The following is a 19403-nucleotide window of genomic DNA, read 5'->3' as shown; positions in this document are numbered from 1 at the left end:
TTACCATAAAGCAAAGGGATAGAAGGAGGCCGCCCAACCCGCAACCATAGAGAATCACGGCCAACGTATAACGGCGTTGTGTCTTTGTGTGTATTTATGTGGTGCCTTTATAGCCTTATAATCGTCCCCCCGCTTATCTCCGTGAAATATTGAAAAGGCCAACGGACTTCGCTCGTTATTTCGTAAAAGGCCTCAGAGGTCAGGGCCCCTTTAAGGCGCTTCGCCGCCTCATACAACCTTGATTGCCAAGAGCCTTAGGAGATGTAAAGACTAGCATCCGAAATACCCAATTAAATGTCGGGGGTGGGACCCGGTTGCTCGGGCGCAGCCAATCGAGAAAGGGTCCACCCTGACCGTTTGGGGTGGTTGCAAATAAAAAGTGGAAATGAGCGATTGTGGCAAGTTGGGTGAGTGGAAGTAAGGTAGTGTTGGTGAGAGGCAAGCATGCAATTAGATATAGTTGAAGGGGATTTGTTTTATGGTTGTAGCTGTTTTACAAGTGCATGTTTTATGCAAGTGTATGTTTTATTGTTGTAACCCGTCCTGGGTCATTATGGTAAAGGAAATTAAGAAAAAATAAGAAAACTAATTAGTAACATTTTAGTGAGCCTTTTCTGTTGTTAGAAAGCAGCATTGTTTTCTTTTTCAATTGCATGCTTATGATTTCAACGGCAGGCGTTTACTACCCCAGTGGAGAATACTAAAACTTTGCTGAAATAGCGTATGGAATTGCAGACTGAACTTGTCAAGGATGATCAATACCTTGGCACAGCCATTAACCAAAATGGAGACAATGGTCAAAAAATCAGAAGAAGGCTAGGACTGGGGAGGGTAGCTATGAGAGAACTAGAAAAGGTCCTCAAATGCAAAGATGTATCACTGAACACTAAAGTCAGGATCATTTAGACCACGGTATTCCTGATCTCTGTGTATGGATGTGAAAGTTGGACAGTGAAAAAAGCGGATAAGAGAAGAATAAACTCATTTGAAATGTGGTGTTGGAGGAGAGCTTTGCGCATACCATGGACTGCGAAAAAGACAAATAATTGGGTATTAGAACAAATTAAACCAGAACTATCACTAGAAGCTAAAATGATGAAACTGAGGTTATCATACTTTGGGCACATCATGAGAAGACTTGATTGGGCCAGTCACTGTCTCTCAGCCTAACCTATCTCACAGGGTTCTTGTGAGGATAAGTTGGAGAGGAAGGAGAATTATGTACACCACTTTCGGCCTCTTGGGGGGAAAGGTGGTATTTAAATGTAACTAATCATAATACATGGCTAGCCACAGGTCTCCAGAAGTTCAGCTAACAGTCTCTCCTAGTTCTTCCTGGAAATGCAAGGGTTTGACCCTTGAACCTTCTGCGTGTAAGGCAGATGCTCTGCTGCTGAACTGGGACCGATGGGAGTTGGTAGTCAAAATATCAGAAAGGCACCTGGTTCGTGAAGGCTGAAGTAGAGAAATGGCTAGAATGTGGACATAACATGCACATTCTGAGGTGTGTAACAGAGATGTGCAGATTATGGACAAGCTACAGAGACCTGTTTCTAAGCTAGTTTCCCAGAAACAAAGAATTGTTCTTCAGATGACTTCAAAGGAAGTCTAGGCCTCCCAAGATGGATCAGAGTTGTAACTCCTTGTAACTTTTTTTTTTGGCGAGCAGCTAAGGTTGTCTCCTCCCCGCACAATGTCACAGCAACGTGTCTTACCTCAGAGTAAAGAAACCCTCCTTCAGTCTTACAACAAGAGGCTGAAAGATGACATCAAGTCCATCATGGATAACTTTACAGAGATCATCAAGACTGCAAAGGTATGAGAGGACTGCCTGGGAGACCTCAGGGGCTTGCTTTCTTTCCCCCATCCACTTCCCAAGTTTTTGCAGACTTCACTGGAAAATAAAAATAATTCCTTGTTGTTGCTTTAAACAGCAACAGTGTTGGGGAACCTGTGGCTTTCCAGATGATGCCAGGTTACAACTCCCATCGTCCCTGGCCGTTAGTCATGCTGACTGGGGCTGATGGGAATTGGAGGCCAGAGCATGTGGAGGGCCACAAGTTCTCTAGCCCTGCGTTCAAACAGTTCAGATGAGTCCGGTAAGTGAATTGATGTAATGCTACAAGAAAAGTTGATGAGCCCCGGGATTCCTAGCTGGGGGAGTCTGAGCACTCTCTGTGGCAAGGTAGGGGAACCTGTGGTCCTCCAGAAGTTGTTGTACCCCTGATTCCCATCAGCCCCAAGCAGCGTAGCCAGCGGTCGGGTACGATGGATGCTGTAGTTCAGCAATAGGATCCTTATCGCTAGCCTGGAGTGTTAACAATTCCTGGCAGGTGGAATATCATTCATTTCATTATCATCCTTAATAATATTGACATACTGCTTAATATGCAAAATCCCTAAGGGGTTTACATACAATACCATAACATTATAAAAAAATATATACATACAACATTATGCAAAGAAAAATGTCTGTAAAAAACAGAGAATCCGTCAATAAAACATTGTTAAACATCAGTAAGTAATAAAACAGCTGTGTGATTAATCTTAGGAGCTAGGGAAAAGCTGCTTAAATGGCTGGGTCTTCAGGAGGTGTGTAAAACTTGCTGCTGTTTCTGCCTCACAAACAGCACATGGCAGGGTATTCCAGAGAATGGATGGAACCCCAACCATTGGCCATATTGACTAGAGCTGACGGCAGCTGGATTGCCACAGGTTTCCCATCCCTGGTTTAAAAGATAAACCCAGCAACAGGATTTGGAGGGCTCTTAGAGAAAACATCCTTCGCAGAACCCCTTAACCTGGAAGAGAAGGGGCATGTAATTCTCTCCCACTATTGGACTTTGCTGGGCTCTCTGTGCAAAGTAAAGAGAAGCTGCAGGAAATACAGTGAGATGGTTATTTTCTCTGCAGAACAGTTATAATGTGTGTTGGAAGAAAGAAGCCAAACCAGACTTAATTGCTTTGCCAGAAGGGGTAAAGGTAAAGGTAAAGGTGTCCCCGCACTTATAGTGCAAGTCGTTTCCGACTCTTAAGGTGCCGTCTTGCAACGTTTACTAGGCAGACCGTATATATGGGGTGGGATTGCCAGTTCCTTCCCCGGCCTTTCTTTACCCCCCAGCGTATGCTGGGTACTCATTTTACCGACCACGGATGGATGGAAGGCTGAGTGGACCTCGACCCCTTTTACCAGAGATTCGACCTCCTCCTTCCATTGGAATCAAACTCTGGTTGTGAGCAGAGCTTCGGCTGCATTACCGCAATGCTGTTTTCTAACTTTTCTCCCCTGTAGATCGAAGAAGAAACCCAAGTATCTCGGGCGACCCAAGGCGAGCAGGAAAACTACGAGATGCAAGTCAGGGCCGCAAATATTGTAAGTGTGGAAGATCCCATGGGAATCTTGGTGGGTGGCAGGTTCCAGAGTGGGTTTGACTCTAAAGATTGCAAGTTGGAGCCTGCCAAAACCATCCTTTTAGCCATGCAGATGTGATGCATTCCTCCCTGTTTACTTCTGGGCTTTTATGCCTTCTGTTATCCCTTCTATTTGCTGAAGCAACTACCCTAGAGTGCCAGGTTCTGACACAGGGCCTGAGCTTTATAGGTATGTAGAGACATTTACCTGGGGCCATCAGTGTGCGTGTTGCAGGACAAGATTTGCAGGTATGTGGAGAGATTTACCTAGCATGGGGGTCCCCAAATTATGGTCCGTGGACTTTATTTAGGTGGCCTGTGGTGTGTGATTGAGGACGGCACATCCTCCGTGTTAAATAGTCACATTGATTTTTAATTTGATTGCTGCTTTTATGTCTTGCATTGCATTTTTATTACATTCCAATTTGAATTCTATGGAATTCAAACTGTAATACAGTATATAAGAAATGTTTCTAGGCTCCTTTTGGGAGAAAGGGTGGGACAGAAACACAGCAAATGAAAAGCAATACAAATACAATGAAAATCACATTGCATTTAGCACAGTGGATTGCAATTGCTGCAACAGGCAGAAAAATCATTCAGTGGTCCACCAAGACCATCAGCAATTTTCAGGTGGCCCGTGGCGGGGGGAAATTTGGAAACCACTGACCTAAAAGATTTAGCTGGGGTCCTGGTGTACATGGTGCTCTTTGGAGAGATGCAGGCAAAATGTTCAGGATCCCTTCCCAAGGAGCATACAATGAATTGTTTGAAAAATTAAATGATTTGCCATGAGTCTTCAGGATAAGGCTATATGTTTAAATATATGGATGTCCCAACTAGGTCCGGGCTGGCGAGTCCCTCATGAAGCTCGTCTCTGACCTCAAGCAGTTCCTGATCCTCAACGACTTCCCTTCCGTCAATGAAGCCATCAACCAGCGGAACCAACAGTTGCGCGGACTCCAGGAAGAATGCGACAAGAAGCTGATCGCACTGCGTGATGAGATCTCCATCGACCTCTATGAGCTGGAAGAAGAGTATTACTCTTCCAGGTACAAATGAAGCCATGGACGTTGCCCTGTAGTAATGGTGACAATTTCCTGTTCCTGACACTGTGGGTGGGGGGGACGGAACAGGGAATCAGCTGTCCTTGTATAGAAAGCATTCCTAAATTCCACTCCCAAATGTAGTTTATTTTGAACGTTTGGAGTTGCATGCAACCATCTCGGATGGTGACCACACCATGTAAATAGGACTTCAGCCATACAGATGCAGAGTAGAATGTCGCCCTCTCATCGGCTTTGTGATGTCCCCTAAACAACTTGCAAACAGGAGCAGTAACAATTGGCCCTGGAGGAGCCCCAGGGGTTCACAGCATTGCCCCGTCATTGCTAGTAAAGTGAGGCTGCAATCCTAACCATATCTGCTGAGATACAAGTCCCGAGGAAGCGGGATTAAGATTGCACACTTGGGGGGTTGGTTGATGCTACTCAGAGTAGAGTAAATTTCAGTGGGTCTACTCCAATTAGGACTGGGTTGCATACAATCCTTGGTGTGTTCCTCCCACCTACCCACCCTTTTGGGGGGCAGAAATGTAGGGTTTTTTCCCTCTCTTAGATGTGTGGAAGTAGGGATACTTAAGATTGTAGATACTTAAGATCATCAAACTCTCTTCTCCCCCCCCCCCCAATTATTTGAAAAATGACTTGGCAAACCAACTTCTTTGTCCTAAACATCAAAGCACATGTGTAGGGTGCAGCTGATGGGAGTTGTAGTCTAAAACATCTGGGGTGGCACCAAGGTTGGAGAAGTTTGCTGTAGACAGGGAAGGCCTGAGGAAACAAATTTACGGTTTTTTTCCCCAGGCCTTCACATCACCGGCTGTAAAGCAGGTATGAGGACCCACTTGTCAGGTGTTGCTGAGCTGTGACTCCATCACCCTTGGCTATTCGGCATGTTTCCTGGGGCTGATGGGAATTGCAGTTCCAGAGGGTCAAAGTGCTCAAGTGATGCTTGGAACATGAACTTTGGGGACTGTTGTCTGAAAGTTCTCATAATCTGCCAGTTCTGAATGTGTCAGCCTTGCTCCAATTAACCATGCTAGCTGGGGCTGATGGGTACTGACGTCCAGTTGCAACATCTGGAGTGCTGTAGCCTTACTCTCCCCAGGCTAGAACAGCAGGGCACTTCTGGGGCTTTCGATTTCAGGTTGCAATCTAAGGCTATGTTTACCAGAGAGAGAGTCCTATTGAATACAGTGGGACTTACTTCTGAGTAAACATGCATAGGGTTTTTTTTTCTTCTGTCTGTAATGACTGGGCCATGAGTTTCCAGTGTGGGCAACATTAAGATGCATTATGAACAAACCAACCTCTTAAGTTTTTTGTTAGTCCTGCTTTTCTATATCTATATAATATATATTTATACATATATCCCATAAAACCTTGGCTGCGAGCTTTATTGTGAATAAAACAGCAGTGAAAAAAGTATGTAAGTGTCACTTCGGCTGATTTTTGTTATAATTTTTAAGTGACCCCATAGCTTGTGTTTGAACATCCTTTCCCTTGTCTTAAGCACGGCTTGTTCCTCTCCTTCTGAGACTCTTCCGCCACTTTACGCTTTACTTTTTGCATCTCTTGTCTGCTTCAAAGCAGGTTTCCTGCAGGCAAGGAGGCCTGAGACTAATGGTCACAGACACACATGATCTTTTAAGAAAGGTGGGGCAGGGAAACTGTGGCTCAGCGGCAGAGCATCAATTTTGCGTACAGAAGGTCCCAGGCTCAATCCCCAGGTGTAGGGCTGGGAGAGACCCCTCTCTGAAACCTGGGAAGTTGCTGCCAGTCAGTGTAGGCCGTGTTGAGCTAGATGGACCAATGGTCTCACTTGGTGTAAGGCAAATGGCCTTAAGGGGAATCGCAAAGCCAAGGGGGTGCCTGGCCATTTTAAAAAGCACTAGCATTTCGTCTCCCTCAGCCTGTGCACACAATTTAAAGCAGATTTTCCTCCACCACAGAACCTTGGGAACCGTCGTTTACTCCTCGCAGAGCTACAATTCCCTGCACACTCTTAACTGGCTTTTTCTGCCATTGACTCTGTACTGTGGGATGCTCTTCTCTTTGCTGCGTGTGAAGCGGTTACCATCAGTTGGCTTCGGACACCTTGTAAAGACACATAATTTCTGATTGGATAAGATTTTTACTGAATTCCTGTTTTTCACTACTGTCTGCATACTCACCATACATTTAAAGTCTATTTAAGGCACTTGACTTTTCCCCAAGAATACTAGGAACTGTGGTTTGTTAAAGAGTGCTGGGAATTGTAGCTCTGTGTGTGTTGGGGTAAACTACAGTTCCCAGGATACCTTGCGGGGACAGGAATATGCTTTAACTTTTATGGTACATATGCAGATGGAACCCGATGGAGACCTTTTTAAAATAGCCAGGCACCCCCTTGGCTTTGTGATTCTCCCTTATGGTAGAGACTTCGCATCAGTAAGAATGTACACCTCTAAAAAATGTGTGGCCATTGCTCACATCTTCATCCCTTTCAGCAGGGTACAATATTAAAACTGTGCATCACTTGAGGAGGAATCCCTAAGATCTTGGATGTTTGTGTGGGTTTTTTGTTTTAAAAGAGATAATCCCATGATGTGGCTGTAGAAGACAGAATGTAATCTGAATACCACTTGCTGGAAACCACAGGAGGGAAGAGTGCTCTTGCTTGCGCTCAGGTCCTGCTTGAGGGCTTCCCATTGTGAGAACAGGTGGCTGGACTAGACGGGCCTTTGGTGTGATCTAGCAGGCGAGTTCTTACTGGTGGCACATTCCACAAGATGTAGCAATGGGCACCAGCTTGGACAGCTTAGACAAATTCATGGAGGTGAAGGCTGTCATTGGCTACTAGGCGGGATAGCTAAGTTCTCCTTCCACTCACGGAGGCAGCATGGCTCTGAACACCAGTTGCTGGGAATCTCAAGGGGGGAGAGTTTCTCTTGCGCTCAGGTCCTGCTTGTGGGTTTCCCATTGGGGCATCTGGTTGGCCACTGTGAGAACAGGACGCTGGACTAGATGGCCCCCCTTTGGCCTGATCGCAGCAGGGCCCTTCGTAGGTCCTTAACGCTAGTTATTGCTTCCATTTTTTTGTTATTTTCTTAACGCTGTTGCCTCTGTCTTGCTTTTTTTCCTTTCTCCCCCCCTTCCTGTGTCTCTCTTTTCTCCCTTACGGCTTTTTGTTGCCCTTTTTCTCCTCCGGGGGTGTCTCGTTCTGGGAAAGCTACAGTCTGTGCGACGCCAGCGACCTCCCGCTCTGCGAAGCGTATTGGAGACAAGAGCCTACCGCCTCCTCCCCGGAAGGCCTCTCGATGCCTCTGGTGGCTGCCATGATGGAGCAGAGCACTCCGGCCCCTCAGGGGTCCACGCCTTCTCACCCCCACATCAACGGGCACGGAGCAGGCCCCACGGAGCACGCCTGAAAAGGAAACCCACAAACCCTGCAACACTCCTCGGCCTGTTGGCGTTTGGATGTTAGAATGTGCCAGTGGTTGTGTCGAGACACCTTTTTTTTTGTTCCTCCCAAGGGCCTCTTCCCCTGACAACAGGCCTTGGTTGTCTTTCCCAGAAGCCATTTCTGTTCCTCTGGAAGCCATTTTGCGGAGTGGCCAAGACGGTGTTTGGCAGGGTGTGCCCAGTTCCAAAGGGAATTAATCGCCGTCATGATTGGAAACGTGTAACTTGTTGGCATGCAAGACTCTTAACCCTAATGTGGGCAACCCAAATGTTAGAGCCCTTAGGAACTGTGTTCTCTTGGATGGAATTTCTCCTGGGAAAATTCTATTTCTTAATAGAAACTTTGAAGCAGGATTGCTAGGGTTTTCCTTCTTTTAAAAAAAAACTTTTACAGGAGGAATCAAGTTTAAATCTGTATATAAATACCCTTACCTGTCCATGTTGGCCAGGTGTTCAGGAACCTTTGGCCCTCCAGGTATTGCTGAACTACAACTCCCATAATCCCTGGCCATGCTTGCTAGAGTTGTAGTTTAGCAGCATCTGGAGGGCCAGAGGTTCCCCACACCTGCTGCAGAGCAACAGAGCTGGGCCTTACAGGTGGCGAATTGTCCTTTGCAATGGATTGTTGGGGGTGGGGGGGAGAAAGGGTTGCCAACATCTTTTTAGAAGCCCAGACCCTGTGCTTCCTGACACTAGGCCAATGCGGCATTCTCCCACCATTTAGTTTTCTGCATAAAAAAGCTTCACCAGTGTGTCAAGCAGCTGTTAAAAGCAAGCCTCAGTTTTGCTTTGATTTTTATAGCAGGTCCATGTCCTCTCAGTGCCTTCCCTGCTCCCTAAACAGCATGCCAATTTGTCAACATCTTTTTTCCTGACCCCGCTCCTGTGCCTTCCAGCCAGCCTGCAAGATATAGAAATTTAAGGAGGTGAAGCCATTCCATGTCAAGAGAAACAAAAATAACGTGGGAAACTCCTTTGTCTGCAGGGCAGGCTGCTCTTAAAGGTGCAGGACTGGTAGCCAAAAAACTTGGTGGCCTGAGAGAACAGTCCTAAATCGAGAACTATTAAAGGACCAGTCTTTGGTTTGTGTTTTTCAGTGTTCTTCCAGATCAGTCATATAAGCTAATGCTCAGGTCCCTATCCTGCAAATACTTACCGTATGTGTTAAGCTGGTGGCTCCAGAGAGCAGCACTGAACGCTTGTTTTTTGGATTTCAGGAAAAGTCTGTCGTCCTTTAGGGTGATGCCCCTTCATAGCTCTACCAATGCTAGAGTATTTGGTGGGTTTTTTCCTCTCCAGATCAGTTGTATAAGCTAAAACAAAGTCCCTATCCTGAAAATACTGACTGCATGTGCTAACACCCCTTGCCCTTCCCTGAGCATCGTCTCCTCACAGAGCTTCACTTGGTGCAAGTCTGAAAAGTCATGTAAATCACTTTCACCTTTCGCTCTTCCTGGTGAGCTGGTGGGATATGTGTCTCAAGCGTGTCAGGATACAGGTCTCAACCCGGAAGTACTTGAAACAGGACTTAGTCATTTAAAACGGTGCAAAACTACTGACACAGGTAGGGTTGCCCACTTTTTTTATCCGGCCCAGTGCATGTGGAGCTTCACGTGCAGATATTAAGCAGGGGATCCTCTGCCGTGCCAGGAAAATATTTGTCAGTTTGATACAAGTGGGAGGGAGGCGGCTGTTTAAAGGCAGTGGAGCAGGGCCAGTTAAAAAAAAGATATATCTTGGCAACCCTACGTGCATGTTTAACATTGGTCTTCTGATGCCGGTTAACGAATGTTTGTGTGTGACTTATTTGTGGGTTGTTAGAAGTGGGATTTTGGTTTTTTTATTATTTTTTAAAATTATTCTTTTTCTCCCCTAACTGTAACTAGATGTTTTGAATAAAGTCAGTTGTGCATTGTGGTGCCGAAGAGGTGGGCGCTTCTTTCCCTTTGCCTGAGCAATACGTATCAGGGATGCTAATGTGGATTGTGTCAAGCAAAGCTGTGTTTGTGGGCATGGCATAAATTGCACATATGTGTGCGCTCACCCCTAAAAACACAGGAAGCCATCTCAGGCCATTGCTCCACCTAGCTCAGTACTGCCTACACTGACTGGCAGCTGGCGCTCCAGCCCTTTGTAAGGAAAGTCCCCTCATAAACGGTCAAGGCGGTATTCAACAAGCTACACAAGTTGTCAGTAAAACGCCTTGCAAACAATTGGAAAGAATCGTGGAAAGGACTGGCTCAGAGTGGAAAAAATGGTTAAAGGCAGCTGCAGCATTTCAACCAAAAAAGTTCCTTTCAAGAGATCCCTGCTGAATTTGCTGGAAGAGCATCCCAGGGTATGGGACCAACTCTGCGGAGATTTCAGCCACAGTAGCTAGGTTCAGTTAGGCCTGTGGTTCCCAGCTTGTGACTTTTATAAATAGCAAGCCGATGCCTGGAGTATTGGCCAGTCCTAAGAAGCTCAGAAGTGCCTTGCCACTGGGTCAGGCCAGTGGCCCATCTGGTCCAGCGTCCTGCTCTCACAGTAGCCAACCAGACGCCCCAGTAGGAAGCCTGCAACCGAGACCTGAGCGCGACAGCGACTTGTGATTCTCTGCCATCCGGGTGTGCATCGTGGTGAGAGTTTTTAGTGATGGGGACGGCGGGCAGCTTTAGAGGGATGAGTTGTGCTTGCTTCCTTGTAAACCTCGCTTTTTGTTAGCTCCTGGGGCTGTATTGACTCCCTTTTGAAATCACGGAAAGGCACTCTGTACGTGCTTAGAGGTACCTCTCTTTAGTGTAGAGCACTCCACAAAGATCTGCTTCTTTTGCCCAGGCGCGAGGCCAAAGTGGGCTGGGGGAGTGGGTGACGCTGAACGAGCGTGGCCAGTGGGAGAAGGCTGCTTTCCCACAAGGAAAGATGTGCAGCAGCTGCGGCTCCTCCAAATGTTTCTGAACACTGGCCATACTGGCCGGGGCTGCAGAAACCTGGAAGTCCGCCATGCGTCTAGACAGCCACGTGTCCCCACCCCCAAATTTCTGCATGCGGATGGTTTGCAAACCAGCAAAATCAGCCTTGAACCTTCGCATGCAACTAGAGGGGCAGATTGCGCAACCGCTTTGCGGCCGCACGCAACGAGCACACTAGATTGTGCTCCGCGCAGAATGCCCCCGAGCTCCTCCAACGTCCCATAATCCTCCTCCTCGCAGACTGTTCCAACGGAGCGCCGAGCGGGCTGAACAGGGCTCTTGGCGGTCGACTAGCTGGCCGCAGTTCTCTTCTCCAGCCAGGTGGGTAAGTTCCCCGAGAGCCGCGTGGAGGCTCTTTTCTTTTTTCTTTATGCATTGCATTGCACGCGGCGCGGCGCGGGGCGAGGTCGACAGGGGGGTCGCAAAGCCTTCTGTGCATGCCCGGAGACCCCAAGCTTGGGTTGGGGGACACCCCGTTCCCCAGCAGCCCCAGTTGGCGGATGGGTCTCTCCCCGGCTGCGCCGTTTGCCAGCCCTACTACCCATGGGAGGTCGCCGATGCAGCGGGGGCGTGCGCCCCCCACCCGAGGATATCGTCTCTCCTCCGGCTCCTCATGCCAGCAGCGTGGCCTCGATCCTAAACGTTGCGTCTTGCTTAAAAGCAACAGTCCCGCCAGCTAACTGCAGTTTTGCGGATTGCTGCCTTGTCGTTTTTGCTGTCTGCTCCATGCCTCTGGTTTTCTTTATTGGTTTGATGGCTATAATTATATCTCACCTTTCCTCCAAAAAGCTCAGGGTAGCCAACGTGGTTCTTCTTCCCCTCCCCATGTTTCATCTTCGCAACAACCCTGTGAGGTAGGTTAGGCTGAGACACCGAAGTTCATCCAGGTTATCTCCGCACCTTACACATTTTAAGCGCATGGCTTCCCCCCCAAAAAAAGGATCCTGGGAACTGTGGTTATCTTTGTTGCTTTGTAAGCAGCTCCGAGAGCCTTTGCAACTGAAGTGCAGGCTATAAATCCCTTGAATAAATAAATGATAACACTGCTTTGGGTTCCATGATGGGAAGATATAGAAATAATATAGTGAAGGAATGGGGTTGCAATCTAGGTTTCAGCTAGACACAAAGCAAATTGGTCTTCTGTCAGTCTTTGGCTGCCTTTGTAGATTTAATTTTCTTGCCATGTGAACATCCACCAAGATTGAGCCACAAGCGTCGTTCAATTTGCCATTTCATTGTATAAATTGTTTTTCTCTTGTTAATCAGGATGAAAAGCAAGTATTTAAATGCAGCCCCGTGAGTTCTGTCTAGTCTTAGTGACAACAACCTTACGCAGCCTTCCAGGCAGAAGAACCGACCAGAAGCGGAGTGGAATGAGTGAGGCGTCTTTGACCTAGGGGCAACATTCCTCTTGCAAGACTTTCCTGCAATTTTGGAGGGGTGTTGGTTTTTTATTTTATTTTTGTCTTTCTGCTTCACGAGACCATCAAGGCCAGCAATGGCCAGTTTAGTCAACAAAGACTCTTACTTGCAAAGACTGGCAAAGAAAATTTGCGCCCAGGAAGTCCATGAGCCACAGAAAAGGAAATTCGGTACGATAGCTGAGACACCTGTGTGTTTCTTTAGACAGGATTTCGTGGTACTGCAGTCTCTGTGATCATTATCATGCTGAATGTTTCCCCTTACCCACCTACCGCTCAAGTTGAGATTACAATCGGCTCAGGAGAGGGTCCTGATGGTGCTATGAAATTCAGAAAAAGGTTCAGAAAAGGGCTACCGAAATGATTGAGGGGATAGAGTGACTCCTCTGTGAGGAAAGGTTGCAGCATTTGGGGCTATTTAGTTTAGAGAAAAGTAAGAGGTAACATGACAGACATGTGTAAAATTATACATAGCATGGAGAAAGTGGACAGAGAAGTTTTTCTCCCTCATAAGACTAGAACTCGTGGGCATCCAATGAAGCTGAATGTTGGAAGATTCAGGACAGACAAAAGAAAAAGACTTTTTCATACAGCTCATAATTAAACTACAGAATTTGCCCCCACAGGAGGCAGTGATGGCCACCAGTTTGGATGGCTTTAAAAGAGGATTAGGCAAATTCATGGAGGAGAAGGCTATCAACGGCTACTAGCCATGATGGATATGTTCTCCCTCCACTGTCAGAGGCAGCGTGCTTCTGAGTGCCAGTTGCAAGAAACTGTACGAGGGGAGAGTTTTACTGTTGCACTTGGCTCCTGCTTGCAGGCTTTCCATAGGGGCTTCTGGTTGGTCCCTGTGACAACAGGATGCTGGATTACTAGGTGGGCCCTAGGCCTGATCCAGCAGCCAGGCTCTTCTGATGTTCTTATGAAATAATAGTATTAAAAAATACTGACAATAGTGTGTGTTTAAAATGCAACTCAGAATAATTAAATTGTCTTGGTTCTACCGCAGGGATGGGAACTCTGTGGCCCTCCAAAAATGGTTGGACTACAACTCCCGTCGTCCTTGGCCACAGGTCTCCCAGCCCCGATCTAAGAAGAGGCATTCTCTCCCTCCTCAACGAGGGAATGCCTCTTCTAAATAGAGGCATTGTTCCATCTCTTGGCTGCAGTAGAGAATATTGCTTCTTACAGCAGGGCTGGGGAACCTTCGGCTGTCCAGATATTGCTGGACTCCGACTCCCATCACCCTTCACCACTGCCTGTGCTGGCTGGGGATGATGGGAACTGGTGTCCCAACAACATCTAGAGGGCCACAGGTTCCCCAGCCCTGCCTTAATCATTTGAAGCTACCTTATACTGAATCAAAGCGTTGGCTCATCTTCCTTGCTATTGCTTACAGTGGCAGCAGCTCTCCAGTTTGGTTTTCAGACAGGAGTCTTTCCAGCTGTTCCTGGAGAAGCTTCCTGAAATGAGGACATGAGCTGGCTCCAGAACATACAACATCGGCGCATGAGAGGTGGCTGTTTGGCAAGCCTGGACCAGATGACAAAATATTTTCCCCATTCGTTTTAATGAATCCTGCTTCTCTGCCTTCAAACATTCCCAGGAACTGCACTGGGAGATGATGGCACCCAGCCGAAGAAGAAGAAGAAACGGAAGAAGGTGAAGATCCAAGGCAAGACAGCAGGCGCCCCTCCGGGCAAGCGAAGGACCCCAGGAGGCAGCCAAACATCGCCGGCCAAGTCAGCAAACACAAACGCTAAGAAATCTGGTCCAGTTATCCAAGTTGCACCAAGTGTCAGTGGATCAGTGACCGCTGGCAGTGGATCAGTGACCGCTGGGACAAAAGGAGACAGAAGCCAAAATGGTGTTTCAGGTGAGAATCTTTTCTACAGCCAGTCAGAGCTGGAAATGATAATGGCTTGGGGATAATGCTGAAAATGCAAGCAGACAGGTGAGCCGTTTCAGTCCTGGTCCAGTCTGAACAAAGTCTGTCTGGATGGCGAACTGTTGGAAGCAACAAATTGGCCTGATTCACACCTGACACTAAGCCATGGTTTGTTTAAAAAAACATGAGTTAACCATGAGTCACCCCACAGCCAATCAAACAAACCATGGCTTGTTTCTCCAAAAATTGGTTTGTTTTCCAGCTGCTCTCATCTCATCCCTTTGTAGTTCAGTGAGCATCTGAGGTGGGGTGGTCAAATAAAACATAGTTAAGGACAGGTGTTGGGTTTTCACTTAAACCCAAGCCATAGTTAAAGCAAACCAAGGTTTGTAAGCCAACAACCAACCATGGTTTCAGGTTGCAGTTTGTTGGCAGTAAACAAACTATAGATAGGCTGCTGGGCTGGGTTCACACATAATGGTAAGCAATGGTTTAATAAATTATTGGTTAGTGTTGTGTGTGATCCAGGGTGCTGAGTTTCAGTGAGCATGTCCTTCAGCATTCAAGGTGGGTTGGAACACAGTTCTCATGTTTCATAGTCTTTCTCCCTGTTTTCCCATACAGGTGGTGACCAGAGTGCAGCCAGATCATTTTCGGCAATGAATCTCTTGCGGCAGAGGCTGCATGAGAAGATCCAAGAAGTCTCAGGCCAGGTATGATCTGCCCCCCCCCCCCCAAAAAAAAGAAACAGTTAAAATGTTACTCGTCTCTGTGAGCCAAGGTGCCATTCTTTATACACCTCAAGGCGGAATAATTTTTAAGGAGTGTGACATGTGCAAGAGACTCTCTTTTTTTACCAAAAGAAATCACAGGCTGGACGGAAATTAACAAAGCAATTCTGTAATGTAAATTGTAAATTTAATTTTTAGGTCGCCTATCTGGTCGAAGCCACTCTAGGAGACGTACATATCAAATTTCAATAAAATACAATAAAATACAGTAAATACAATATAGTCAGCAGTAATAAAACAACAGCATATACAGTACAAAACAACGGGCATTCAGTATGTAATTAGCCCATCCCGGTGTCCCAAAGGCCTGTCCAAACAGCCAAGTTTTTAAGGTTCGGCGGAAGGTGTCTAGGGAAGGGGCATGCCGAAGATCAGACGGGAGGGAATTCCAGAGAGTGGGGGCCGCCACCGAAAAAGCCCTCTCTCTAGTCCCCACCAATCTAGCTGCTTTTGTTGGTGGGATTGAGAGAAGGCTTTGCATGGCTGATCTTGTCGGGCGGGTGATGCTGGAGGTGCTCCTTCAGATACACTGGGCCGAGACCGTATAGGGATTTAAAGGTTAACACCAACACCTTGAATTGGGCCCGGAAAACTACTGGAAGCCAGTGTAGATTAAATAATACTGGCATAATATGATCACGGCGACGACTGTTTGTAAGTAAACGAGCCGCCACATTCTGTACCAGTTGAAGTTTCCGGACCGTTTTCAAGGGTAACCCCACGTAGAGCGCACTGCAGTAGTCTAATCGAGAGGTGACCAGGGCATATACTACCAGTGGGAGCTGATGAACAGGGAGGTAGGGTTGCAGCCTACGTATGAGGTGTAATTGGTACCAGGCTGCCCGGCTCACTGCCAAAATCTGAGCCTCCATGGACAGCCTGGAGTCAAGAACAACCCCAAGGCTGCAGACCTGGTCCTTTAGGGGTAATTGTACCCCATTAAACCTCAGGTCAACAGGACCCAACCTTCCCCTGTCTCCCACAAGCAGCACCTCGGTCTTGTCAGGATTTAACTTCAGCCTGTTCCTTCCCATCCATCCACTCACGGATTCCAGGCACTTGGACATGGTGTCCACAGCCAACTCTGGTGAGGACTTAAACGAGAGATAGAGCTGAGTATCATCCGCATATTGGTGACACCGCAGCCCAAATCTCCTGATGATGGAACCCAGCGGCTTCATATAGATGTTAAATAGCATGGGAGAGAGGATAGAACCCTGTGGCACTCCACAAGTGAGAGGCCAAGGGTCTGAAACCTCATCTCCCAATGCTACCTGTTGACACCTGTCAGAGAGAAAGGAACGGAACCACTGTAAAACAGTGCCTCCAATTCCCAATCCTTCCAGGCGATCCAACAGGATACCGTGGTCAACGGTATCAAAAGCCGCTGAAAGATCCAGGAGGACAAGAAAGGTGAATTCTCCCCTATCTAATGCCCTCCTCATATCATCCACCAGAGCGACCAAATCTGTTTCAGTTCCATGTCCAGTCCTGAAACCCGATTGGTATGGATCCAGATAATCCATTTCATCCAAGTGTGCTGACAATTGGTTAGCCACCACTCGCTCAATGATCTTGCCCAAAAATGGCAAATTCGAAACTGGGCGGAAGTTGTTCAAAACTTGGGGATCCAAGGAGGACTTCTTTAAGATAGGTTTTATAATTGCCTCCTTGAGGGCCAGTGGCATCACACCCTCCTCTAAGGATGTGTTTACTACCGCCCTAATCCCTTTGCCCAGTTTCTCCTTGCAACTCACAAGGAGCCATGATGGGCAAGGATCAATCAGACAGGTGGTAGGCTTCACAGATGAAAGCACCTTGTCCACTTCCTCAGAAGGGAGAGGCCGAAATCGATCCCACTGGACCTGATTGCAAGTGGTCAACTCTGGTTCATTCACTGCATCCACGGCGTACGGAATCGAGCTCCTTAGGTGTTCGATTTTATCAGCGAAGTGCTTTACCAATTTGTCACAGGAGGTCTTAGAATGCTCCAGGGGTACCTGAGCAACTGGACCGACCAGGCTTCGGACCACTTGGAACAACCTCCTGGGACAGCACTCTGCGGATGCAATAGAGGCAGCAAAGAACTCCTTCTTTGTTGCCTTTACTGCCACCTGGTAGGCAGCTACTGCTGCTCTGACCTGTGTCCGAGCACCTTCGGAGCGAGACTTCTGCCACCGGCGTTCTAGTCGTCTCACCTCCCGCCTCAGATTACGCAACCGGGGTGTATACCACGGTGCTATCTGAGTTCTATTCAGGGGGAGAGGACGTTTCGGGGCAACCCGGTCCAATGCCCTGGTGATCCCCTCATTCCACTCCATCACCAGGGTTTCGACCGAGCGACCTTCAGCAGGTTCCAATTCCCCAAGCGCAGTCAGGAATCCATCTGGATCCATCAAGCGCCTGGGGCGGACCATTCTAATAGGTCCTTTACCCCTGCGGAGGGCATGTGGCATCGAGAATTCTATATTCACCAGATAGTGATCTGACCATGACACGGGTAAAAGAAGTAGCCCCCAACTTCAGAACACTTCCCTCCTTTCCCAGGACAAATACAAGGTCGAGAGCATGACCGGCTACATGGGTGGGCTCAGTATTACTAAGGTGCAGTTCCCAGGAAGCCATGGTTTCCAGGAAATCCCGAGGGGCTCCAACGAGAGTGGCCTCAGCATGCACGTTGAAGTCCCTGAGAATTAACAGCTCTGGGGACAACGCTCGTACATCCGAGACCACCTCAAGCACCTCAGCCAGGGAGTCTGCCGTGTTGCGGGGCGGGCGGTACATGTCTTCTCAGAAGTAAGTCCCATTGAGTTCAGTGGGGCTTACAGTCAGGTAGGTGGGTACAAGATTGCAACCTAAGTATTTTGTTTTCCAGATGAAGTCCATGGGGTGTTAGGGTCTTGAGGTTGTAGACCCAGAAGTTCTTTCTTGCTTCTCTTAACCTAGATTTTTAGGGTTGCTGTGCAGGAATAAATCCGACAGTTTGTGGCGGATCAGAATTGAAATGCTTTGAAGCAAGTTGTTCAGGGTTGTTTTGGTCAAGATTGCTGGTTTGTGATTTCTAAACCATGTATAAAGCTTAGTTGTTGTTTTCCCATTGTACTGATGGTGGCATTCAGGACACTTGCATTCAGTAATATATATTACATTGCAGGTGACTTTCCCTTGAATGAAAAATGGCTTACCAATTTTTCTGCTTTTAAACAGAACAGTAAAGGTAATACAGTGACTAGATTCACGACGAGATGAACAGCTATATGTATTTTTTTAGTGGCCTGTCTACTTCTTAGGCTGTGTACACACCATACACATTTAAACCACATGACTTCCCTCCAAAGAGTCCTGGGAACTGTAGTTTGTTAAGGGTGCTGGGAACTGTAGCTCTGTGAGGAGTAAACTACAGTTCTCAGGATAGTTTGGGAAAAGTCATGTACTTTAAATGTGTCGTCTGTGTCCAGGCAATGTCAAAACCTTGCTTTGCTCTTTTGAAGGATTCTGTTTTCTCAACTTGCTGGGTTTTTTTACAGGGAAGCACTAAAGAGTTGTCACCTGCCGTGCTGGAGAAGAGGCAGCGAAGGAAGTACGAGAAGGAGAGAAAGAAACGCCGGAGAAAAGAATTGAGGATGAAAGAGAAAATGGAGAAGGAAGCTGAGGAGGCCTCAGTGGCAGGGGCCATTTTAGAACCCCAGGCCCCAAAGAAGGACGCCAAGGCCGAGATTGTCTTCAACAAGGTCGAAGTCCACGCGGAAGGGCTGAGCAAAGCAGAAAAGAGGCGCGCAAAGCGGCAGGCGCTGAAAGGCAACATCACTCCACTGACGGGGAAGAATTACAAGCAGCTGCTGTGCAGGCTGGAGTCTCGGCAGAGCAAGTTGGAGGAGCTGAAGGACAAAGACGAGGAGAAAGCCAAGGAACTGGAGGCGAAGATGAAGTGGACAAACGTCCTCTACAAGGCAGAAGGCGTCAAGATCCGCGACGACGAGGACCGGCTGAAGGCAGCCCTCAAGCGCAAGGAGAAGCACAAGGCCCAGCGGCAGAAGCAGTGGGAGAAGCGCACGGAGCAGGTGGTGGAGAAGATGCAGCAGCGGCAAGACAAGCGGCGCAAGAACCTCCAGAAGAAGAAAGTGGCCAAGGTGGAGCGAAAGAAGGCCAAGGCCCGCAAGAAGGGCCGCATCCTGCCCGGGGATCTGGAGAAAGCTGGCTTTAAATGAGTTGGTGTCAGCGGACTGTTGTAACCTGCTTCGAGGGGGTGCTTTTTGCTGCGGGGGCACTAATAAAAACTATTTTTTTGGTGGAACCTCCAAATTTTATTTTATTATTTTGTTTTATTTTTGTTGTCATGTGCCTTCAGGTTGATTTCGACTTATGGCGACCCTTTGAATCAGCGACCTCCAACAGTATCTGTCATGAACCACCCTGTTCAGATCTTGTAAGTT

General features: G+C 47.6%; 2 protein-coding genes across 10 annotated transcripts; both read left to right on the top strand.

Annotated features, from left to right (window-relative positions):
- The first annotated feature begins 37 nt into the window (after positions 1-37).
- MED22 (mediator complex subunit 22) lies at positions 38-9841 on the top strand. 8 transcript variants are annotated; one of them, XM_061604365.1, is made up of 5 exons: positions 38-198; positions 1670-1816; positions 3293-3373; positions 4255-4463; positions 7684-9841. In XM_061604365.1, exons 2-5 carry the CDS (start codon positions 1694-1696, stop codon positions 7880-7882), a joined length of 612 nt encoding a protein of 203 aa, XP_061460349.1. In that variant the 5' UTR covers positions 38-198; positions 1670-1693; the 3' UTR covers positions 7883-9841. The 8 variants fall into 8 exon arrangements, 7 of the variants coding, with proteins under 7 accessions (XP_061460349.1, XP_061460346.1, XP_061460347.1 ...); XM_061604362.1 differs by lacking the exon at positions 38-198 and adding an exon at positions 305-407; XM_061604363.1 differs by lacking the exon at positions 38-198 and adding an exon at positions 410-438.
- A 1260-nt stretch (positions 9842-11101) lies between these two features.
- Positions 11102-19264, top strand: SURF6 (surfeit 6). Of its 2 annotated transcripts, none has more exons than XM_061604353.1 (5): positions 11102-11188; positions 12134-12459; positions 13898-14167; positions 14804-14892; positions 18498-19264. In XM_061604353.1, exons 2-5 carry the CDS (start codon positions 12366-12368, stop codon positions 19176-19178), a joined length of 1134 nt encoding a protein of 377 aa, XP_061460337.1. In that variant the 5' UTR covers positions 11102-11188; positions 12134-12365; the 3' UTR covers positions 19179-19264. The 2 variants fall into 2 exon arrangements, with proteins under 2 accessions (XP_061460337.1, XP_061460338.1); XM_061604354.1 differs by having other exon boundaries at positions 11104-11192.
- The last annotated feature ends 139 nt before the right edge of the window (positions 19265-19403 follow it).

The sequence above is a fragment of the Rhineura floridana genome, chromosome 20 (assembly GCF_030035675.1).
Source record: "Rhineura floridana isolate rRhiFlo1 chromosome 20, rRhiFlo1.hap2, whole genome shotgun sequence".
Taxonomy (NCBI): domain Eukaryota; kingdom Metazoa; phylum Chordata; class Lepidosauria; order Squamata; family Rhineuridae; genus Rhineura; species Rhineura floridana.
Note: the sequence above shows the minus strand (reverse complement) of the source record. Positions and strands in the feature narration are given on the sequence as shown.

What these genes read in the sequence shown, in the direction of transcription:
- MED22 (XM_061604361.1), top strand. Translation starts at nt 991, where the DNA reads ATGTGGTGTTGGAGGAGAGCTTTGCGCATACCATGGACTGCGAAAAAG. An exon ending in CGAAAAAGACAAATAATTGG is followed by an intron (nt 1,051 to 1,669) that starts GTATTAGAACAA and finishes TTTGGCGAGCAG; the next exon opens with CTAAGGTTGTCTCCTCCCCG. An exon ending in AGATCATCAAGACTGCAAAG is followed by an intron (nt 1,817 to 3,292) that starts GTATGAGAGGAC and finishes TCTCCCCTGTAG; the next exon opens with ATCGAAGAAGAAACCCAAGT.
- SURF6 (XM_061604353.1), top strand. Translation starts at nt 12,366, where the DNA reads ATGGCCAGTTTAGTCAACAAAGACTCTTACTTGCAAAGACTGGCAAAG. An exon ending in GCCACAGAAAAGGAAATTCG is followed by an intron (nt 12,460 to 13,897) that starts GTACGATAGCTG and finishes AAACATTCCCAG; the next exon opens with GAACTGCACTGGGAGATGAT. An exon ending in AAGCCAAAATGGTGTTTCAG is followed by an intron (nt 14,168 to 14,803) that starts GTGAGAATCTTT and finishes TTTCCCATACAG; the next exon opens with GTGGTGACCAGAGTGCAGCC.